Below are 25,546 nucleotides of genomic sequence, written 5' to 3'. Positions count from 1 at the left end.
GTACAAACATGGAGTGAGACATGGTCCCTGTTCCACAGAATTTATATTCTAAGTAGGATGCAGAGTAAAAGAATAATATAGAGCTAAATTAATCCCTGGCCATTGACTTCACCAGAGTTACACTGGGGTTGAATTTGGCCTAGGCATTTTATGTGAAAATCACATTTTAAAGAATCATGTAAATCAGTTATTATCTTAATTTACAGAAGCACAAGATCAAAGAGAAACTCCATCTGTTTTTCCCATAATTCAGGTGTAGTATTCTTTTAATCCAGAAGTACCATAGCATCTGTATGAGAGATAAATAGATATGTCTGGCTTCCACAGTAATTCCTGCGCCTGGAAGAATAAAACAACAGTATCCCATATATGCTTTTCAAATGCCAAAAAAGAACAAGACTGGAATCCAGATCAAAATAGTTGAACCCTGAGAATTAAACACGCAGAACCAGGTTGTGATCTCAGACACACTGGTGTAAATCTGAAATAACTCCACTGAAGTCAGTGGGGTTACTTTGAATTGAGAGAGGTATAACAAAGGGCAGATTCTGGGCCATATATTTGTATCTGTTTGAAAATTTTGTTTCTCATTCCAAGAGTTGCATATTCCAGATATATCAAACAGGGTGTTGTATAAGTGCCCTTCTAATCTAGTAATCCAAATGCCAAGACATGTAGAAGAACCATGAACCATTATGTAATGTTTTCTCCTGACTGCATTCCTTCAAATTTTCTAAACAGTCTTACATTTCATCTTAGCTTTTTTCCAGTTCATCAATTCAGTTTCTCAGAGCTTTACAGCATCCTTTGTTATCACCTAGAATATCAGCCTGCGTTCACAGTAGTTATGTTCTCACTAGTCTTTCAAGCTTATTATCTACTGAAGCTGTTTCACCTTCAGTTGCAGACAGGCTTAGTTCACACCCTGCATTGACAATCCTATGGGAGGCCAAACAATGCTTTGAAAACCCTTGAGTTTCCACCAACAGTGTATCCAGGGAACCACCCAATTGGTTTTATTGGGTGGTATTGTTTTCCTGAATGATTACCTTGTAACAACCCTGCAGAGATTCCAAGAATGATAAATAATTCTCATACATTTAGATGCATCTGCACTGAAGTCCAGCTCCTCTATGCTATGTTCTGGACTCCAGAATAGTTACAGGTGGAATTGTGCTGCCAATGTCTCCTTGCCTGCACCTGTCTGCTCCCACACATGGTGTTTGCAAGCATGGAGAATAAACCTGTATGAACTTACTACTTAACTTTACAGAATCAGCATTCATTCCTGCATATATTTTCTCTACAATTGGCTGGCAAATGATGCTGAATACAGTAGAGTGACTGTCCCCAGGCTTTGCCCAGTCTACATCTCGCCCACTCTCTCCAAATATGCAAACCTCCAAAATGCAGGATTTGCACAATAGGGCTTCTGCAGGATCATATGAAGCAGGGGAGGGTTATTATTAGGGTAATATCTTTCTAGCCAGATTTTGGGCCATTTTCGAGTGTCCTGATATTTTAATTCCCTCCACTGCCTCCCAGGTTTTTTTTAATTAATTTCCATCATTTTAGTAATTGTTTGTCTGTTGATGCTGTGAAACTAAAAGGAGGTTTGTTCTATTTCCTGGCCCCTAGAAATTTAGAAAATAAAGGCAGACTTGTATGAAGAGCTAGGGTTTGGAAGGTATTACGAAGCTCCTTTATTTCTAATCACTAATATAAACACATTGGGCAAAATTCTGTGCTGATTTATACCTAAACAACCCCAGTAAAGTCAATAGGATTGCATTGGGTGTAAGTTACTGCAGCATTTGGCGAGCAGTTCAAAACATTATACTCCCAAAATTGCGAAGGCAGAAGACCTGAAAGCAATGTACTTCTAAAAGCTGTCTTACAATTTACCCCACAGATTAGACTCCAGTTTGGAATCCAGCAATTTGTTCTGTAAATTTGCCATGAATATGTTGTTTTCATTTGCACTATTACCACAGCATTTGATTTATTTTAGTTTAAATTTTAGTTTAAATATTCTTGTGAAATAAAAAAGAAAAATGACTGCATATTCTTTCCAAAAGGAAATATGAATGGCTTTATTGTTTAATAAGAAATTGTTTGCCATAGCAAGATTAATATACTGGTCATGTGCTGCTGTGGATTTAATAATATTACCGTTTACACAAGCATATCTATGACATAATTTATTTGGGCAAAAGGGATCATTTGGCTATTATCCCTCTTCTAAATCCTTGGCTCTTCTTGAGTAGAAAAGCATAATAAATCAGAATAATTTTTTCAGCAGTAAAGCCAAAGGGTCAGTATTTCTTGGGTGCTTGCATAAATACTTTTGACCATTCTGGGGAATTTCTAGAAGACTGACAAACATATTTATGGTAAATCCACCTGTTTTTTCTTGTTTACACATAAGGCTCTTGTTTTAATACTATGACGATTATTATTATTATTATGCATAAATAGGGAGTAACCATACTTAATCATTGGTTGGATTCTAACACAAATTTCTTCTCACAGTGCCCTGTAAGCAAGTCATTATTTTTTTTTTGTTTGCTAAGTTTCCTCATGTACACAGAGTAATATAATTCATAACCATTTTAATGGGTGTTTGGGTGTTGTTAGTTTAGGGTACTTTCTTTTATAAATAAATCCTAACTAATAGTGGTAATGACGTGTGCAGACAGATTAATAGATTATAAACTCAGAAGGAACCACTGTGATTACCTAGCTTGATCTCCTGTATAACATAGGCCATAGGATAACAGACTTGTTGGGACACTTGACATGCAACATTTGAATGAACACATACAGATATACGATGAATTCCTGCCCTAGTTAAAGTTAGTGGCAAAACTCTCTTTGACTTTAACAGGGCCAGGATTTCATCCACAGTATTTTAGGAACTGTTAGGTGGATAGGCCTAATCTTCATTCAGCATTAGTGAACAGTCTTGTAGTTCCGTTCAGAATCTGTGTATAAAGTCATCTAAGGGGGAGTCAGTAGCTGGAGTGTATTTCTGAGGCAGGATCTGTAATACTATACATTTGGGAAAAGTCTCTTTTGTAAATGCTGAATTAAGATTATTTCTTAATAGTTGAATATTATTATTTCACCCTCTCATACCGGAAGGCTTAAAATATGAATATACTGTTCATTCATATTAATATGAAAAATGTTTAAAGTTGGCATGGAAAGAACATATCCACAGTGTTTGCTGTCAGGTTTTCAATAAATTGATAGGGTAAATCACTTTAGTTAAATATAATTGCATTTATGCAAGAGTCACACCATTTCTGTACGTGGCACTCTAATAGCACCATGGTAATCTGTGCAGGCCTGACTTGATAACAATATGTTTCTCATGGGATGCTGAGAAAATGGTCAGTTTTCTTAGGCATTGCACAAACTGTTAAAATATTCAACTGGACCCCAAATCAATCAGTCTCTATTATTGCACATATGAATCTAGAATTATACTAAATCCTGTGAAAGTCAGGTGACCAACGTTTCATCTGAACAGTTTGGAATGAGTTTGTTAACTGCATTAGAAGGTGGATGGATTCCAATACATCCCTTCTGGTTTACTATAATGATTGCTGTGTCAGTATGATGAATGTAAACAAGCAGCCTTGGAGCAGAACAAACATTACTTAGTCTTCTCTGCCAACTACAGTTTTGGTCTCCTAACCCATCACAGCAAACAACAGGGTTTGTAAAGCAATGAATGTGGCATTAGAGTGCTGATCCAGAGCTCACACTAGTTGCTGCGGAGCCCTGTTTAATGTAAAATAGGATTTAAGTAAAATCAAAGTGACAGGCTTAACGAGTCTCTTCTAAGTTCCAGGTAGAAAGCTGGACGAAAATTTTAGTTGTAATTAAGCAGGTAGTGTTTATTTTCCCAATAATCACCCTTAAATGGATTAGCGATCAAAATAATTAGCTAACTACTTATGTGCTGTTTATATACTTTACTGCAATAGCTGGATTATAAAACTAGGCCAAATCCATCTTTGAGATCCACACTGCAGCTTTCTGATAATAGGCTGCTATCTGTTGTGTTGCCTGATCTGTTGATTAGTTATTGACTAGGTTATTAATTTAGAATCCCCAATTAGTGCTCTGAAATTTGGTAGGTTCTTGTCCCAAGATCAGGCTCAGTATTATCAGAATTGCTGCTTTGGGAGCCCCATGGGCCATGGCAGTGACAACAACATTCCCAGTCAGGGAAGACTTTCTATGCCTATAAAAGTTTTATTATTAGAATAATTAGTCCAATAAGTAAACCAATCCTAACAAATAAAGTCATATAATATGTATAATGTTGTCAAGATGGCTCGCACCATCTCAGGTATATACTTGGGGAGAGCTCTAGAAGTTGAGACATATTTTATTCTGAGTCTGGCATGCCGATGAAGAACTCCAGTGGGTATACCTGAGACGAGATGTTTTATAGCCCTTGATGGTCCTCATGTATATGTATGCATAGTTCTTCCCTCCTTTACTATATCTTAACTTATTCCCCCTCATAATATTGGGGTGCCCTTATCCTATAGGTGAATATATTAATTAAGCAATGCTTATAAACATATACATCAATTGGATTACTGTGGTTATCTGCAGCTGAGCATCTGATAATGTTCCCTCCAAAAGTACTCTAATCTGATACAAACTGCTTTCTTGTGGTCACTTACCAGCAGTTCGAAACACTCGTGACTATTACAAAACAATAAACAAAGTCTTATGGCATCTTGTGATTTAAGGTCATTGTTAGTTTACTTTCTTATGCTAACTTATTGAGTAATTACTCCTATCGGGTTGTAAGACCTTATACTTATGCTAACTGCTTAAGCTATTGTTATAGGTCTAGCCCTGTAGGTCTCTAGCATTTCTGCTATCCATTCCTTAAGCCTTTATCTTATGATTACTGATATAGTTACTACATGGCTACATAATGACAGGTTTCAGAGTAGCAGCCGTGTTAGTCTGTATTCGCAAAAAGAAAAGGAGGACTTGTGGCACCTTAGAGACTAACACATTTATTTGAGCATAAGCTTTCATGAGCTACAGCTCACTTCATTGGATGTAGCTCACGAAAGCTTATGCTCAAATAAATGTGATAGTCTCTAACGTGCCACAAGTCCTCATTTTCTTTTTACATGACTACAGGTGATTGAACATGCATTAGCTGGCTTTGCAAGGTAATAGGCCATGGTATCGTGCTGAAATCAGTGTGAATCACCTCTTCTACAGCTCTCTGTGTTAGGACTCTCACAGCACAAACATAGGGGAGGGCCTTGTGGACAATCCAGAGATCCCTCACATTCTGCTTTTCAAGTCATGCGGCTTTGCATCCTTTCTGAAGAGAGCCAATCAAAATACAATTAACCCTGGCAGAAGTAACCTGCACTCTAAAGTCCTTCTACATGATTAGTTTCTATTGAGATTTCCAAATTTATAGAATGTAGGCGGCTTGAATCTCTTTACTTACACCAGTGTAGCTCACTGATATCAATCAAGTTTCTCCAGTTTTACACTCATTTAAGTGAAAGTGGAATCAAAGTCAGCATTTCCCCAAATACTGCAAACATTACTATTCAAAGTCACTGTAAACACATGGGATCGTGTTTGGAATGTTTGCACAATGTACGTGACTTGTCAGAGTCTATAGCATGTGTAACATGCTTCTTCACTTCATTAACACACAAAGTACTACACAATATTGCAACCCTCTCTTTTTTAGTCTCACTTCTTGGAGCCAGTGTATATCAGAAGGCACAACACATGTGTTAAATAATTTTTGTCCATTTTGTCATATCTAACTATTCGAAAAATATTGTTTTGGATAATTATCTATAGATCAATGTCTAGGTTTCTACAGTGACTCTAAACATGGTATGTTCCCTACATGCTGCTCCCTTTACCTTCTTGTCATCCATCATAATGTGCCAGCATAGCAAATGGCAGAATTTAGTCATTTATGTCAACATATTGAAAAGGGTTTATATTTTACTTTTTTATTATACACATACTTTATAGTCTAAGAATAGATGTTGCAATGTCAACTGGTAGATGATCTAACATTACTTTAATTTAAAAAACTAATAGTATATTGGAGTTCCTTTAAAAATTTCAGTATATTATCTTTTTTCAAAGATGCTGAAGTTAATATAAAAGGGATTTTATGGAAGAGTTGAATTAAAACTGACTATTATTAATAACAAGTGCTTGCTAATGCTTCAGAAAGAGTATTTGTCAACTGAAGGCCTGATCCTTCACTCCTGTCTCAGGCAAAATTCTCCATTCTCATTAATTGAGTTTAACACACACTCGGGCCTTGATACATATGAATACATTTCAGTCATTTTCACAAAGCATACATGAAACTTGTAAAACAATTAGCAGATCAGATTTGTAATTTTTTTGAGGAAAACCATTGCATTTGTTTTTATGTAGGTATCAAACTGGTTTGCCAATGCAAGACGTCGCCTAAAGAATACAGTCCGGCAACCAGATCTCAGCTGGGCTTTACGAATAAAGTTGTACAACAAATACGTTCAAGGAAATGCTGAAAGACTTAGTGTAAGCAGTGATGATTCGTGTTCTGAAGGTTTGTTGATATTTTTATGTTAACTTTGTTCCATGTTTCTATGTGAAACTAGAAAATATCAGATTCTTCAGAAAGGGTTCTGATCTTTCACAAAAAGCTTTCAGTGCCATAGGCTTTATTTTTCATGAGCAGTATGCCAAATTCTGTTTGGAGCTGTACACAAGTAACTCCACTATAGTTAATAGGATTACATAGTTTAACTGGGGGGGAGAATCTGGCCATACATTAGGTTTGTTTGTCCTTGCTGTATGTTATTATTAGACAAAATAATGCTTAGTTCTTTGGGTATTAAATAACAGACCTACTCCTTTAGGTACAGCAAAACACTTAAAAATGAGCTTTAAGGACATGGTTAGTCTAATTGTAATCAAAGGGCCGTAATGTTCCTGTGTTTATGTGATATTATATGCTGGTAGGGCCAAATCACTTGGTCACTTTATTAACAAAAGTAGTCTGATTAACTACAGTTGAACTTCTCACATAGTAAGGTCAGCAGGATTTGGTTTGTAGTGTGATCATAGAAGAAAAAGCAGTCCTTGGAAAATTCCTTCACATTTCCTCTCCTCAGCAAAATGAAAGTGCAGTGCTGTGAAAAATTTTTATATGGCACTCTACTTTTGTTTTCTGAATGTTGATAGTAATCATACATTTAAATAATTTTCCAATAATTTTGTTACATGATATATGTATTTATCCACTGTAGTCATATTAGAAATGAGCCAATGCTGCAAAACATTTATGGAAATATTTGTTTGCCTTTAAATGAATTTGTTTCATCTGCACGGGTGGTTTTTTTTGTGTTCACTTTCCATAAAAGTTTAGTTGCAGGAATATTGTTTAAAGAGAAAATTTTAAGCAAATATTTCAGAGTGTTCATAGGAAATGAATTTCAAATTCACAATTCTTAGCAAACACAATGTTAAGAATTAAGCTAATCAGATCAGGGTATTGAAAGATACCATGTGATTTAGTTGACTGTTCAGATTTCAAATATCAAATGCATGGAATGCACTGTTCATATAAAAGTTACAGACAAAGCATTATTTCTAAAATTGTTAGAAAATAATTTAGAATAGCTAAAACATTTGAGAAGATTATGATCTGCTTATGGACAATTTGTGAACAGGAAAAAGTGAAATTAATTGAGAAATCATTAGTTATGTTATTTGCCTAGCTTTAATCATGTTATATGTATTTAAAGATGCACAGATAAGGCTACTCTATAAATATTATATAAACCATAATGTATCTTTCTTCTTCAGATGGGGAAAATCCTCCAAGAAACCATATAAATGAAGGGGGATATAACAAACCAGTTCACCACACTGTGATTAAAACTGAAAATTCGGTGATAAAAACAGGAGTGAGACCAGAGACAAGTGCCAATGAGGATTATGTTTCACCTCCCAAATACAAAAGTAGCTTATTGAATCGTTATCTAAATGACTCATTGAGACATGTCATGGCTACTAATGCAGCCATGATGGAAAAAACGAGACAAAGGAATCATTCTGGTTCATTTAGTTCCAATGAATTTGAGGAGGAATTGGTGTCCCCATCATCATCGGAGACTGAAGGCAATTTTGTCTACCGGACAGGTAAGGAATTCTTCATGTATCATTTTAAAACAGTTGGCTCTGTTTGTTAATGTCACCTGAAAATGAATATAGGTGTCCATTCTGTCCTTCATATGAATGGATAACTCCCATTATTGATACATGTGCAATCACATAGTTATAAGCTATTATTGTCATCATCAGTACACCCTCCCCTGATACATCCCAGAACATCATTCCATAAGCAAAACACAAGAAGTAATTCTTCCACTGTACTCTGCACTGATAAGGCCGCAGCTGGAGTATTGTGTCCGGTTCTGGGTGCCACATTTCAGGAAAGATGTGGACAAATTGGAGAAAGTCCAGAGGAGAGCAACAAAAATGATCAAAGGTCTAGAAAAGATGACCTATGAGGAAAGATTGAAAAAAATGAATTTATTTAAATCTGGAGAAGAGAAGACTGAATTTGGGGCAGAGGGGGAGGAATGATAACAGTTTTCAAGTACATAAAAGGTTGTTACAAGGAGCAGGGTGAAAAATTGTTCTCCTTAACCTTTGAGGATAGGACAAGAAGCAATGGGCTTAAATTGCAGCAAGGGAGGATTAGGTTGGACATTAGGAAAAACTTTCTGTCAGGGTGGTTAAGCGCTGGAAGAAATTGTCTAGGGAGGCTGTGGAATCTCAATAAGTGGTGGTTTGTAAAAACAGGTTAGACAAACCACTGTCAGGAATGGTCTAGTTATTACTTAGTCCTGTCTTCAGTGCAGGAGACTGGATTAGATGACCTATTGAAGTCCTTTCCAATCCTACACTTCTATGATGATTGTCCATGAAATTAAGCTACCCTGGTGTAAATACCATATTTTACAATGGATATCAGGGACACGTTTTAAAATGAATAGTACAGAGCTGTTGCCCCAGAGGCTGAGGTGGGCATCTGTTGGGGCTGAAGATGGGGGAGGATGGCAAAGAACTCTTGAGACACTCCTTAATCTTTCCCCCCTCAGGGTAGGCATAAAAAGATATATGCAGCCAACATTTTCAGAAGTGGGTGCCCTAGTTTGCGGGAGCCCAGAAGGAAAGTCCTGAGGTATTTAGGGGGCTCAGCCATCCTCTCTCTCTCTCTCTCTCTCCATTAGGAGTCACATGACTGCAGTGCTAGGGTACAAGTACCACCCTTGCCTCATCAGGATCTAAATCCACCTAGGCATCCTTGGAGTGGGGGAGCATATTTATGTGAGTTACCTGCTCCCCAAGCAGACCATGTGGATCCCTTCCTTCCTGCTTACATCAGGCTCAATCATCCACAGGATGAGTCAGCCCCAGTGTGCAGCTGGTTATATGACCTCTTGGGGCTTATAATCGTTAATCACTTCCTACTGCTGCATACATTGGCAAGTGGCTTGGCCCTGTTGTTGCTGTACTACCTAGGCACCACACACTGCGCTCATGCAGTTTTAGGCTTTGCTCTCAGTTTCTTGGTTTAATATTTTTAACATTTAATTTATTCTTTTAATCTTAACAATAAAAGAAAAAATGTGTTTGTGTCACCCACTAGGCTGTCTGTCAGGAAATCACCACCTTTAATGGATGTATGTTAGGGCAAGATTTGCACCCTCTCTGGGCTCCGCCACCGCCTCACAGATGGGGGAGAGAGGTGAGGGGAGAAGAGCTCTGCTTTGGAGCTTATTCCAATTTTGGGGGGGTGGAAGACATGGGCAGTGGCTCCCTTCCGTACCTGAAAAAAGTAGAATTTTGAACCTCAAACTTTTGATCTCACCAGCACCAGCATAGGGCCTTCCCACTGGCTTGGGGTCTCCCCACCTGAAGCTGCCCTACCAGGGACTCTGTACTTAGCTTTTAATCCTTTCAGCAGTGGTCATTTTTCTATGGCTTGGAGGGGCTCTGTGGGAAAGTTCATACGGCTCTAGGCTGTGGATTTCCAGATGGGCTGATTGGGAGAGAAAGACACAGGTTCCTCTTGACTTGTCGATAGCTCTTTACCTCTCATCCCTTGCCCATTTCCCAGGATCTCTGTCACTGTGAAGAGTTCTCTGCTGAATATGAGGGGATAAGTACAGTGCTAAGAAGACAGCAATCACCCCTTTCATGCAGATCTTAGGGGGATGATGAATTTAGAGTGTGTGGTAATATCAAATCTTATGTAGAACAGGAATGGTGCACGCATAGTGAATACATTCAAAAATTAAATTGCTTGATCATTTAACATTATTTTTTGGCATACCAAGAGCATTTGGTCTACATTATGGACTAATCGCCTGCCAAGTTTTGTTTTTAAATCAGAAGTTATTGAAGAAGTTACAGCGGCTTAGACATGTAAACTTCGGATTTTCTATACTTTTATATTGTAACTTTAAAATGGTCACAATGATTTTTTTAAATGTAATAAATTTGCTACTGGGCTAAGTTTTGCTTGTCAGGTTTCAGCCAAGAGTGAAAAATAGGGTCTTTAATGGAAAGGCTGAGACAGCCGTACTATAACCGTTGCAGTGTTAACAGACTGGGCTGTAATGTACGAATAGCAGCATATTTCCCCATAAAGTTAATAACCATGGCATATATGGAATTCATTGTAAGATCTTTTTAAATCACTTTTTAAATACCTTTATTTACTTTTTGAGGGCTACAGTCTTTGATGAAAACAGAACAACTTTTAGGATATACTTTATTCTACCTACACTTATAAAACAGACAAGCAGAAGTTTGTGGAAAGAAAATTGCCAGGTGTGTGCAATGTCATGCAATCTCTTTCCCATGTGTACAGAGCTACTCATAAAATAGTAGATGCAGGTAGGCTGTTTTAAACTGTAAGTTTATAATTCCATTAAAGGGGTTCTGGTGGTGTTATGAGATGCAAGAACAGAGCCTGTTATAAGAAAAAATAATGTGTGTGTTTTCAAGTTATTTCAAGTCCATTTATGAGAGCTATTTTAGAAATATTTGAAATTACCAAAATGATTGCTAGACAGTTTGAGTTAAAATAAGAAAGTTTTAGTGTTTCAGAATTCTACCTCTCCATTGTTCCCAGAATAATCATGTAGCAGACATGTATGCATGTTCTCAATAATAGCTACAATCCATTCTTGTGATGCCAGATTAGCCGATTATTATTTTCTGATGTCAGTCATAAGTCTCTGATTGCAGAAAATTAGAGAATGACTTTTTAAAAAGTGAGGCTTACTATACATTTATTGACCCATATAGTTTGTGTTAATAAAATAAATAATTCTTAGCAGACAAGAATTGAATTTCAAACTGTTTGGCATTTTAGTTCATGACAACAATTTATTTGGCATTTAAATAAACTGTGAGTGAAAATTGATTCGCATGTTAGTTTTGAAAAAATATTAGCAAAGTTGATATGTTTATAATGGTAGAAGACATGCCAGAAGAAAATGTTGTTTTGAAGCAAATCATTTATTGTGCATTTTCTTAAGAGCAATTTCTTGTAGCTAATCATGAATTTAAAGTTTACTAACTGCAGCTGGTCCATGTTACAAGTCACATTCTGATTTCAGTTATATCTGTATATCTGGGGTAACTCCATTAATATACTCTGATGTAACTGAGATCAGAATGTGGCCCTGTATATCTTAATGGTTCTGGCCGAATTAACAGGATATGAGTTCAGTGTCCAATGATAAAAACAAGAAATTGCAGTTTAAAATTTATACGGAAAATGGGTTGTACCATTTCCCATTCCAATCATTAATATGCTTATAAAGACTGGACCATATGCTACCCTAGATCCATGTATGGAATTAGGGAGTCCTACCTTGAGATCTAGGCTAGAGTGTAACCTATTGTTAAGAGAATGTGTTTGTGTTATACCGCTACATAATTATTGTGAGGTCATGAGAACCAAATGTTAGCATTTTAATACCCACTATAGTCTTCAAAAGAAAACAGAAAGCTGCATAGCTTAAATCTTTTACACATTCTGTATTTGGTTTGTACTTCCCTCAGCCATTTCACTCCATTCTCACATATCATTGACATTGTTAAATAGGAGAACAGACTGAAATGATATGTACCATTGCCAGCTCATGAAATGATAGAACAGTGAAAAAGAGAAAAATATATACATTCATACATATTACTTATGTAAGAGCTTCTACCTTAAGGGATACATATATCATGTGCTGTTATATATGTGTTCAGTTAAGACAGAAAGTTATCTGTCCAGAGTAGTTCTTAGTGCAGATATACTATGTATAGAATTGATCAGCCTCCTGCCTTTAGTTTTATGTATCTCAGGTTTTCCAATACGATTGTGTTTAACCTTTAGTTAAAAAAATATTTATATTAGGTAACCAATTTTTACTGGTCCCTTTGGATAGGTTCCACTGTATATTGTTCTGATGTACTCATTGAATATATGAAGAACTGAGAATCTCATTTATCTATTCTTATTTATTATAATTTATATTGTGGAGGTACTTACAGGCCAGGTTTCTGTTGTGTTAAGCATTGTACAATAATATAACAAAAAGATCTAACAAGATTAGTGAGATCTGGATGTGTGTCAAAAACCTAAGTTAATCTTTGCCCAATGGTTTATTAAAATTTTAACATTGTAATTATCTTGATATGTTCTTCAAATGCTCTATCTGTTGGTCACCTATTGATACAGAATCTTCTGCACTATTACAGGTTAAGGAAATTAAAAAACCACCCAACTTCCTAGAATGTCACTATTTTGTGAGCTAGGGCTGATAAATAAAAGCAAAATTTAAAATTTAAAATAAAAAGAATGAAATGCCAGGATGGAAAGTTTGCAAACTTCTTGAGACAGATGGATTTTCATTAATTTTACTTTATGTGTTTCCTAGCACTGTAGGAGAGCCAAAACAAATAAAAATAATGAGGAAATTAAGACTTGCAGACCTGGAAAGGAAGGTAGCTTAAAAAATAACTTGAGAGACTGGTTGATTTTGAAGATGTTTGATTTTTATTTTTAGACATTTGTACTCAGGAGCATGTTTGGTTTCTGGTGTTTTCATTACTGTTGCTTTTTTTTTTTCTCCTCCTTTTTTCCCCCTTTCTCCTTCCTCTTTTCCTTCTTCTGATTCCTGGGAAGTTTGTGATTGACACAGCCTGATCCTGTGCACTTTGTAAGCGCCCTCAACTCCCACTGAGTTGCACTGGGAGCTGAAGGTGCTTAGCACCTCAACTTTGTGGGAGGCACTCAGCAAATTATAAGATCCGGCCCATGATCACCAATGTCATTTATGCCTCCGTGTGTGTGTGTGTTTGTGTGTGTATGTACTCTACAGAACATTCTGATTCTGTGTTGTCCATGCCAACTTTTCCTCTCAATTTAATATTTTCAGAACATGTACTTTTAAAATGGGCTATAAAATCTAAAGCATAACCTAAATACAATGGAACCTGTCTTGAGGGGCTAGCAAAAATTTCTAGTATTAATGATTTCTGCAAGTTTGAACTAAATTGTACAGGAATCCTTGGGGATACTTTAAAATAAATGGTCACTTAAAACGAACTGCAGGAGGTCCTAGCTGCAGACCCCAGTGTAGTCAAGAACCAAAATTGGGAAGTGGAATATCAAATATAGTATTTAATGCACAAAATGCTAGAACTGAAATTTGAAGGTTACACAGTTTAAATAACTTTGCTAATGGAACTTTACCTTTTGCATTATCAGATTGGGCAATATTGCATTGATATAGATTTTCTTTGGGAAGGGATTACATTTAATTTCTTTATTGTTGTTTTTAGAAAAAAGAGAAACAAGAAATTACCTGTGCTAAAATGGGCAATATCAGTTTAAAAATATATCTTATGTTGTAAACAAACTGTGAGAATGTTAAAACTCAAGTTGGCTTTTCACTACTTAAGCTGTTTGCACACTTTTGAATTTCTTTCCGTTTTGACAATGAAAATCGTTTAAGTCAATTTCATAGTTGTTTCTAGTCAGTTTCTCTTCTTGCTTCTACTGATGGCAAGGCAAAATTCCCATGCACTTTAATAAAAGCAGGATGAAGCCAGTTATTTGGTTGCAGGCCAGTTATTTGGTTGCAGTTTTGTTGCTGGGTAGCAGCACAATGTTTTTCATGTTTTTTGCTGGCTTTATCAATACAGCAGAGAAGGATATATATTTTTAAATTAAAACTTTGAATTGGAAAATTCAAATTAAAATGTGACAAAAAATCCAGAGAGATCTAAAAATGATGGGTTAAGCAATGATTGTGTGGCTACAGCTTTCTCCTGCCATCGATATTATGACAATGTGTGTTTAATTGAGACCATTACAGCTTCCCTCATACAAATGTTCTTACCACTAGGTTGAAAGCTGCCCAGGATCTTGTGCCTGCCCAGGATCTATGTCTGGCCAGGTGGAAAAAATATACAGTGCTGTCATCATGGGACAGCACTATTGGCAGGTGCCTCTGAAATGGTAGACAACGCCAAGAGAGTATGCCCAAACATCATTGGCCGTTGCTTACACCTTTTTATGTTCATATCCTCCCTCAAATTTAGCAAATGCTCCAGTCCTCAGTGAGGACTATGTCCCTACCATGTTTCAGACTTCATCCATCTAGGCTTATTGAAAACATGTGGTTAACCTGTGTACTAAGGGAAAAGAATATCTTTTTCCCATTTTCCCCATTGTCCAAAATGACTGAAGAGATTTTGCAGAAAGAAAGAGAAAGAAAGAAAAGAATAAGAATTGCCTTTAAAAAGAGGCCAGCCCAAAATATGACTGTTTCAGGAAGTTATGAGTGTGTGAAAACAGAAGGTTAGATTGGTCATAAATTGTTTTTCAGCTTCAGCAATGGATAGCATGACCAATAATTACTATACTAAGGAAATTAGAATAAGACAATTAACATTTAAATAAGGAATATTCAATGAGCGTGTAGAAACTGAAAAGGAAACTGCTTTAGAAACTGATTTAGTTAAATGAGTTTAACACCTGTATGTGGGCACTCTTGTTGCAATTTAGACTATTGGTTAAGTTTAATCAATAAATTATCAATTTAAGGGGAGATTTCAAAGGCACAAAGGAAAGGTACATGTCTAACTCCCATTGAAAGTATATGGAGTTGGGTACTTAACTCCCCTTTGTGCCTTTGAAAATCTACTTCAGAAACTAAATTGATATAAGACCCTCTTAAACCAGAGTGAGAAGGTCCACACAGATGTTTGTACCAATTAAATAAATTAATTTTGAAACAGATTTAGTTAAGTCAGTACAATTTTCTCATGTGGAGAAGGCCTAATATCCAGTCCTACAAACCCTTACTCATGTCAGTGATTCCCACTGAAGACAGTGAAATTACTTGCTTAAGTAAGGACTGCTCACAGCGTTTACAGGGTAGGGTAGGATGCACACCAAAATGCGCTCCCTGCAGTCTTGAATGTGGGGGCTTTGTCTGGCCAGTGGGAAGAAAAGGAGTTGCGGCATCTTTAAGAGCCCCCGCCTTGGGTTAAAAGGGGAGGGAAGGAGGAGCATCACCTGAGCCAGGAGCTGACTGGAAGGAGCTCAGGTGGGATACTGGCCATGCACACCTGGGGGAGGGAGAATACTTATATTCCATTCCCTCCAGACAGAGCCCTCTTTCATGCTGGAGCAGCAGCACCCTGGGCTCAGAGTAGGATCACGTGTTTTGGTCTGCTATTAGGCGTTGGACTAACCACCTTTTTTGGGACTGAGAAGGAATTTTTCCCTCACTGCCAGATTGGCTGGGGTGGGGGTGGTGTTTTCTGTCTATGTCAAAGCAGCTCATGGATGTGATGGCGTAGGGTCAGGAGTTCGGTTCAAGTTGTGACAACTTGGCATGTATCTAGTGCACATACTCATTCTGTTGGGCATCTGGTTCCCCAATAAACTTGGAATTGGAAGCAGATTCAGGGGAAGGCATCACCTAAAGAAGCTGGGGAAAGGAGGTAAGGCTCCTAATGTCTGGTACAGGAGGGAGACAACCTGCTTTCCTCAGCCCCTTAGCACTCATACAAGTTGAGGGCAATGGGGTCCCAGCAATGGGTTGGGGCCAGGTTGGGAGGGGGGAGGACTGAGAGCAGTCCTCCCATAACAGTTGGAAATGATTAACAAAGGAATGATGACCTATACTGTATGAGTTATTGCTGGGTAGTCCCCAGATGAGTTAAGTTAATAAAGTTGCAGCCTAATTAAACTACATCCCTTGAATCCTGTCTGTCTTCCTGCATGAACAGAACAATAAAAGCAGGGACTCCTAATACAACAGACAAAGGGAAAAATTCTTGGGCCCACAGAAAGTCAACAGAAGGCTCTGAGCATAAGTGACCTGCCATAGTTCTGCTGCTTGGGGAGGAATGGTGCAGAGGCCGTAGAGAACAGAGATCTGGAGCAATCTCCCCATTGGGTCCATGGAAGGGTTGGGGGATAAAGCTGGGACATGGCACCTTTCAGATCCACTGGAACTCCCTTGTGTATTTATGGGGGAGGTTTGGGGCAGGCATGTGCAGTGGCCACAAAACCATTCTACCGATGCTTTACCATCTGGGAGGGGGAGGAGGAGAGAATCTGTTTTCTCCGACTCTTGGGAAGCCCTAATGCAAAGCCCTTTTACCAGGTATTTGTGGAGGAGGGAGGAGTTGGGGCAAAGAAAGTGAAAAATATGACATGAGACAAAGAAAATTCAAGCAAAATGTGAAGGGAAGAAACAAAACAAATTTCCACAGATAAAAACATGTGATTCCACTCCGTGGGGACTGGCTTTTAAATCACATGCTTCACTCTATCATTGACAAGAGAGATTCTACTTCCTAGTACAAATTTGTAGCTGGAGACAGACTAAACTGCTGCTTTGCTGAGCTTGAACTGGCAACACACTTGTTGTGCCTGACACTGAAATGTTCCTGTTTTGCATAGTGGATTTTCAATGGCTCATCGCTCATGGAAGCTTCCACTCATACACTCACACCTGCATGTACAGGTAATAACATTGTCAAGGACAAAACACCTTTTTGCTTGGTGAATTTTACACCTAAAAATTCCACTCATCTTGTGTGTACACATGTTAATGCACCAAAGTGTATATGCAAGTGTGCAAATGCACCCAAATGAACATGCACAATACGTGGAACTGTCATCCGAACATCCATTCCAGGATGGGGGTGTTAGCAGGAGGGGAATGAAAGAGGCATGTATTTTTAGCATTCCTTCCAGTAAACTTAAAGGAGTGGGGAGCCTATAAAAATTCATTTCATTCTGGAAAAATGTCTGAATTGAAACTTCATACCTGGGATGGTGTTTCTATGTGTTCCATTCTGTTTTCACTGTTTGATATAAATAAAACAACTCCTGTTGACATACTGGTAAATTCTACTTGTACCATGGTCTATTGGATTGGCCTGTGTCCTTCTACAATATTAGAGAGGTGCTGTTGATGCTGCTATATTTAAGGTTGTATTGGTGTTTCCATTAAAATCCCTTTTAATCCAAGACTTTATAACCCAGCTGTTAAAATTCAGTCTGGACTGAAACTTGGCATAGATGGGAGTTTATTCTCCTATCTGGGTGTAGTGGATTTAAGCAGGTACATCCCAATAATACCAGTCTGAGTTATGCTTGTAAATCCCTGATGTGTTGATAGGAAAATAAAACTCAAGGCATCTTACCAGGAGTAGAGATGTGTGAATAAATTTACTCCTCTTGTGAAACTGGTGAAAAACTGTTTTTACAATGGTTTGTAGAAAAACAAAATGTTTTTTCTTTCCTTCTTCTGGGTTCTGTCTGTCTGACTCTCTCTCACATACACATACTTCTTTCAGAGAAAAAGAAAGACTGCCATTTTGCTGTGAAAATATTTTAACTTGGTTGACAAATGTGTGAATGTCCTTAGTTTGTTGCCCCAAGATATCATTTAATCACTTCTCATGGTGAAAACTTGTGTTCACTGGTGAAAATGGTGAAATTTCTTTATTGATTAGATATACAAATTCATGAGAAATTAATAGTTGATAATTTCAGTTACCTTTTCTTGGGAGCCAGTTTTTTAACTGATTTTTTTTTTTAAATTAAAGGTTGAACAGTAGGGCAGAAATTAATTATACTTAAAATTCTCTTCAGTATAGCACTGCAAAATCAGTTTTATTCACTATATTTTTTCCCATTTTGGTCTGAAATGTCATGTTTTGGACACTGCCAAAGTAGGTGGACCAATAATCTTATATGATATAGCAAATCCTGTTGCCCATTGTAGGTTTGTGGCTTTTGAAAGCCACACCATAACTTAAAAAACTACTTTATGCATTTAACAGAAATTTTGAGGTCACTCGTCCATAACGTGAACACCTGAAACATAATGATGGAAGTAGGTTATTGATACCAGACTTCTGCTCTTACATACATGTGCAAATGCACTCTTACAGGAGACAGTTGACACCAATAGCAAATAGCAATAGATTGAGGGAAGCAGAGCTTTGATCTGTGTGTGCACCAGGTTTAGACTGGGAATTAGGTTTATAGTCTTTCACTCCAAAATCTCATTAGCTTCACCCTCATAATGGTGGGAAAGTTGTTGGATCAACTTATCTTGTGATATTTCTGCCATCTTGAGAGGGGGAAACTCATGAGAACCAGTTTTCGTGAGATTTCTTACATTTTGGACCAAAAATCATAACTGAAACATGGAGCCAGTGTTGGATTCAAGTGTATCCATCCCATCCCTCTCCAAAATTCAAACGGGGTGGGATTTAAGGTTCCAGTTTTGGCTTCTCTCTAGTTACAATGATATAGTCCTTCAAGAAAGACTAGATTCCTAAACTTCCATGAATAATAAACGCTAGATATTACTTGATGCCTTTTGAGTTTTTTTCAAGAAGCAGTTGCAGAAATTACCACACATTTTACATAATGTGGGGGTGTCTGAAATATACACTCAATTCACAGACAAGGTATATGTGAGTGAGTTTTATGAGAGACAAAAAGCAAAGCAAACCAACCAACTAAACAAACAAAAAACCCCAGAGAGACAAAAGTTTAAAGCAAGAGACTAAATTGGAAAAGGAAGTTGTATTGCAGAAAACCTGGAAAAGTAAGAACAACCTAAATAAAAAAGAGAATGAAATGAAAAGCTTGAGGGTTAGAACAGCTGAAAAGGGACACAAAAATAAATAGTTAAAGAAAAATTTTAATGAGTCAGGAAATGTGTTCTCCTTCTTAATTCTTCACAAGCCTTGAACCTTAATATGAAAGACTTCCTGTGTCTAGGTCTTTCACCCATGGCTAGTGGCTAACGTTATGATGACCAAATCTTTTGGTATGGCACTGATTGCCAAGATTCTCAGTTATGACACTAAAATGTACCATTATTTCAAAAGCCAGTTTTCAATCCCTCCCGCCTCCAAGTTGATTTAGACAGCAGATGCATGGAAGGCAAAGCAACATTCAAAATCATCTGTCAGCTGAACCTGGGAGGAAAGATGGCCAGCTGACTATAGCCAAAATTCCTTAAATGTTACAGTGTTTTACATTTCTAAATGTAAAAACTCTCTTTCCAGCATGAAGTACTAGCTAAGTGCCAGAGCTGTGGTATCTCAGACTAGCTTAAAGTTGGAATATTAGAGTCTTGTGGCCATTTGTGACTCTTGACAGATTTACACTATTGAAGTTAAAGTTAAATGTTGTTTTCTCTGTTTCCCTTTGTCTGCTTCCTTCTTTCTCTCTCAGCTACTATTTGTCATCTTAAATCCAGCTCGCTGAAAAAATCAGGGCTTTTTATAAACAGGCTCTGGCGGAGTGAACCACTTCAAGTTCTTTTTGTTCGCAGACATTTCTCTGTGTTATATTATTATTTGTCTAATGCTGGCAGTGTGCTAGACCAGGGGTTCTCAAAACGATCTTTTGGTGGCCTCAGAGTGCGGCCACCAACCCTTGTTGGTGGACACTCTGATAATTTTTCCAAGCTCAAGGCCTGCCATCCTGGGCTGAAGCCCAGAACTGGAGCCCAGCGGCTGAAACCTGAAACCCGCTGATCACACACACTGACCCCATGTGTCTGCAGAGCCTCTGCCTGGAGCCCCCAGGAGGCTGCATGGTGGAGGATGCTGATCTCCTGCTGGTGGTGCCAGCAAACACCAAGGCAGCCAGAATCCACAGCTGGGCACTATGTGGGGGGCGGGGCATTGTGCCTGCCCCCCACAAGGAGGCTGTCATGGCTGCAGAAAAACTCCCTGGTGGCCGCATTTGAGAAATGCTGTGCTAGACACTTTCTGGACAGATATAAAGACAAAGGGTAAAATGCTGGCCCCACTGAAGTCAATGGGAGTTTTGCCATTGACAATGGGGGTCAGCGTTTCACCGTAGGTTCCTGAACAAAAATAGTCACCCTGCACTATAGATACACAAAGCCCTTAGGCATTGCAGTGCTCAGCATTGCAACGCCTAACTTGTAGCTCCTCTGCCGTCCAATGCAATTCATAGTCCTGGATTGGGTGCCCCAGAGAGCTAGCTACCTTCTCAAAAGCCAGCAAGCAGGGAGCCACCTAAATGCAGAGGAAGGGGTGGGGCTTAAGACCCAGGTCCACAAAGGTACTTAGGTGCCTGACAGGCCAGAAATAGGCACCTATCTTAGCTTGGGATTCTCAGCTGTGAACCCTCTCCTGGAGTTAGGTGTCATAGCCAGGCCATTCTTTTCTTGTGACGGGGGGCGGGAGGGGGGGGAGAGAAGAGGAGGGAGAGAGAGATCAATAGAGATCAATCTCCCTCCCTTATTATAGCCAATGGCCAGGCACTCATCTGAGATTTGGCAGACCTGTTTTCAAATCTCTACTCTGTTTGATTTGGAGTAGAGACTCCCACATTTCAGGTGAATGCAGTGTTGGTTGGTGGTATATTATGCATTACAGCGATGCACTAAAATTCACTGCTCTCCTACTTTTCTCTCTTTTATGTTGCTTAGATGGTGTCTCCATTGATTAGGACATAATATTAATAACTTACTTGGATTGTCAGATAAGATCACGTAACGGAAGGTTTAGTCCTTTAATATTTTTTGCTGACAAAACATTCATTGACTTCAGTGGAGTTCCTGAGAGCAGTAAAAACACAGCAATAAAAACATTGTTTTCCATGTGGTTGTACAGGGGTAAATGAAAGCACAGTTTAGTTCATTTAGTTTCTTTTCATGGGAATAACGTATATCATTGGTTTGTCATACAACTTGGAGTCCTCATCCTTCAGTAATATTTGTTGGTGTAATTGTCATACCATCATCATTATCGACTCTCAACGGTATTGAATATTTAGTAACACTTTCGAACTGGAAATATATGAGAAATGCTATGGAACCCTGGACATTTCAGGAGATTGAATTTGTACATGTAATTAGTGCACTCCACTATATTGCATATTTATTTATTTGGCTCTCTATTGTGATAACACCTTCTGCAATATTAAAGTCAATTGCATTGTCTTCCTGCTTATTTAACTACTTCAGCTAGGATCATTTTAATTGTTACCCATTAGAACATTTCCTTTAGCATTCCTAAAGCTAAAGGAAATGCTATTGGTTAGGAAATCTTGCCCTGATGTTTTATTCCTCTCCCCAGGTTATTATGCTTCACCATTACAATGAAGTGTTCCTATTATAGGCCCAATCCTGCTTTTCTTCCTTACCCCAAACATCCATTCAAGTAAATGAAAGTTGGAGTTAAGTAAAGAGTGTAGTACACTCCTGAGGGAATTCTAATTAAATATTCTGCATCAAAATATTAAAATTTCTATGCACAATATTTTAAAATTCTGCATTTTTGTCAAAATAACACAATACAATCACACCATTTTCAATTATTTGCTGACAAGTGTTTTGAAATAAATTACCAAAATAATTGAAAATGGTGTGATTATATTGTTATTGCTTTTCTGTGTTATTTTGACAATTAAAATATGCAGAACTTTGCAACATTTTAATTTTTTTATTTTTTTGGTGCGGAATTCTCTCAAGAGTACCAGGGTTCTGTGTGGCACAATCTGGGTGTGGGCAGCTTGGTGGAGGGTCTGGGTACAGGGGGAGAAGCTGGATCCATTGGGCCTCGGTGTGCAGTTCTGAGTACAGGTGGAATGAGACTCTGCAGGGGAGTCCAGGTGAAGGTGGTTTGAGTTCAGCTGGGGCTGGGGGAGTGGATCTTGGTGGGGTAGGGGGGTCAAGGTGCAGCTGGTTGGGGCTCAGTGGGGTGGGAGGTCTGGGTGCGGGGGAACTCATGAGGCAGGGGTGAGGCTCGGCAGGGTGGCAGTTTGTGGGACTTATATGGGGGGAGGGAGGTTGGGTGCGGGGGGCTCCTGATGTGGAGTGGCTCGGTGGAGGGAGGGTTCTGGGTGTGTAGGTGGTGGGAGGCGTCACTGTACACGGATCTGCTCCCCCTGTCTGCCCAACCCCCGTGCATCTGGACCCGACCCCCCCCCTCAACACCCTCCCACTAAGCCTCATCCCCTTGCACCTGGAAGCTCCCCCCTGTCCCCCCTCGAGCTACCCCCTTCCTCCCTGCCAAGCTCAGCTTGAGGTTGGCTCAGTCTGAGGGACATGCTCTGCAGAACCTTACACGTCTTTAGAGCTTCAGTAGAGCTTTATGAAAGTCGAATGCCCCAGGACCACAAACACATAGTAATTGTTTATAGAGAGCAAGAAAAATAAAACTTCAACTTCCTGTGATATATTGTGTATCATCTATATGTGGCATATTGTTACACTCCAGTACCTTCAAAACTACAAGTGCTTAAACTAAAGAGCTAAATATAATTTAGTTAGTAAAAATATACCTTAGTTATAATAAAATGATAATAGTGGAACTTGGCAACAGAGTAGCTAATAAATACTACACTTCTGAAATGTGACTGGAATCCAAGTACATACTATTTTACTGTGTAGTTAAGCATGTGGCAGGACATACTAGAGCAAGATTTTCTTTTTGTCTTTTCAGTGGAAAACTAGAGTTCTTTGTTTAAGTGGGGCCTGATGGGAATTTTTAAAGTAAAAACAAGGAGCTAAAGAATTAATTCCATTCCTTTTTGCCAACTTTTTTTCTCCTTCAAGCCAAATTATCGATTAATGGGGCATTAAATGTCAAATACTACATAGATGTTTTCTTACCCTTTTTATTTAGGGTTACTTCAATCATTTCTAGCTGGTACTTCAAATACCGAGCTATTCCACAAAAAAAGAGAATACCCGTTCCAAAGTTTTGGCCTTATAATAATAAAGGTCAATGCTATGAAAGACGAGAGATTTACATATTTAGTCCTATTTCTATTTTTTTAGAAATCTCCTTCCATTAGCCTTCTTTGTTCTGAATCTCAGTCCTTTGTCATCTTCATTAGCTGTCGCCAGTCTGGCACAGCTAACTGAATGCTTAACCATATTTTTGTCTGGCTATAGTTAAATAGTGATCTGACAATAGAATACTTTTCTCTAGGTTTTCCTTCTTCCCCTAGGGAACAATACTTCAAGGGCAACCTGCTTGTCCAGCATATGAACATGTGGAAAATCCACTGCTATGCACTAATGATTTTCAGATGGGCCATTGTTGCTGAAAATCATCCCAAGAGTAGCAGCTTCTCCATTATAGCACCTAACTATTTTGAGACCACATTGCCAATACTTGGATCTGGAATGAGACCCTTACATTAATGTGTGTAGTGGTGACATGCTACATTGCATATACCTAACAGTAAATATTTTTAATCAAGAAAAGTAGGTAAATTTTCCTGCTGTGGCGTCGTTGTAGTCTGGAATAATCCTACATTTATTTCAGCATAAAAACTTAAACATTGGAAAAAGTAAGATTACGCCAATGATCCACGACAGTAATGGCAAAAGCATCCTAAATATTGTTCATAAATTAATTACTTTCACACATTTGCTTTAAATATTTATGGGTAATATTGCCTCACACTTGGGAGAGGAGAATGAATTTTAAATTTCAAACAGTTTCTGTAACTATTCTGTTCAGAAAACACATTCTTTTTAAACAACTTTCACTTTTAATCTATAATTAAAGCCAAAGTTTTCTTTTAATTTGAAAAGCTTGTCCTTGGACTAAAATAACATGGAACATTTTTAAACATCGATCCAAACTGCTGTAGATACATTTTATTTAAACCACAGAGCCTGCAGTTAGATTCCTTACTTTGCCAGACAGACTACAAATTGTAACTGTGGCAGTAATGACTGAATTTCTGGATGCTGTTCTACCAGTAAGGAGGGTTGTTTTTCTGGAGTTATTCCTCCCTTTGGGCCCTATTCATGAATGACTTAATCCCTGTGTATTATCAAATGTTGTGCAAGTTACTGTGCACAGAAAAAATCATGCAATGCTTCTCTCCCTTATGTTCCTTACATGGAATTGGTATGCTCACCTTGCAGGCAGTGGGACAGAAGAGAGGATGGAAAGACAGCAGCAGCAAAAAAGCATGCGAGTGAAATAAAAGGGGTGAGGCAAAGAAAACAGATAAAATTTTGAAAAATTGGGTGTGCACATTGGACTAGTCCTTAGACTGATTTAACTTGCCCAAGTATCACCAGCTGGAGATGGAACAGAACTTAAGGCTTGGCAGTGTTACAGGGGTAATATTTTCACCATGAAAAAAATGTTCCAGAGTAGTTTCCAGTGTATTGGGTACAAACATGATTCCTTTACGCATGTCTTTTGTTCAGCCTGTTTCTAATGGAGATTAAATATTTATTGTAGCGATGGGCAGACCTCAAAAGGTTCAGAAGTTCAGTGCATATTATATTTTTCTGACCTTCCTGGGCCAAGTTAATTCGTGGTGTAATTCTACTGATTCAAGTGAAGTTAAGCCAGGAGTGAGTCTGATTCCTCCTTTGTTTGAAGTTTAAGACAAAAAGGCTGCCTCACAAGATTTCCACTACTTTATGGTGTTGGCCTGGTCCTAAACACCACACAAGTAACCTCTCTTGTGGTATTTTAATGTTTCTGCTGTAAGACCCAGCAGAAATGGGAGAGTGTAGAAGTTAACAATTTTTTCTTTTTTTAAAAAAAAAAAGCTTTGTCTAACACTTTTGAACCTCAGCAAAGGTTTGGGTTGTGGTAGGTTCCATCCTGGGTGAAGGTTGAGGCTGTATCTTATTTTATCTGAACTGTTGTTTTCAACGCTAATTTGTTGTGGCCAGTGCAAGAAAATCCCTTATTCCATGGCCATCCAGGGTATTGATTTAGGATACATCTTTGTTACAATCCTGTACACAATCAAGACTCCCTTTCCAGCATAAGGAATTGGTAGCAAGTGTGTATAATGTCTTGATTCGTGTGCTTAATTCCCATTGCTATCACTATGTGGTGTAGTCCTTTACTTCTGTTTTAAGAACATAAGAATGGCCAT

General features: G+C 38.2%; 1 protein-coding gene across 5 annotated transcripts in view; it reads left to right on the top strand.

The window, feature by feature from the left end:
• MKX (mohawk homeobox) overlaps positions 1 to 25,546 on the top strand; it is a 56,514-nt gene that overhangs the window by 8,560 nt on the left and 22,408 nt on the right. For all 5 annotated transcript variants that reach the window (XM_048837802.2, XM_048837799.2, XM_048837798.2 and 2 more), the window contains exons 4-5: positions 6,469 to 6,622; positions 7,885 to 8,220. In XM_048837802.2, the coding sequence (XP_048693759.1) occupies positions 6,469 to 6,622; positions 7,885 to 8,220 (490 nt within the window). The remainder of the gene's footprint in view (positions 1 to 6,468; positions 6,623 to 7,884; positions 8,221 to 25,546) is intronic.

Source organism: Caretta caretta, chromosome 2 (assembly GCF_965140235.1).
Source record: "Caretta caretta isolate rCarCar2 chromosome 2, rCarCar1.hap1, whole genome shotgun sequence".
NCBI classification, from domain to species: Eukaryota; Metazoa; Chordata; order Testudines; family Cheloniidae; genus Caretta; species Caretta caretta.
This window is presented reverse-complemented; position numbering and strand designations above follow the sequence as displayed.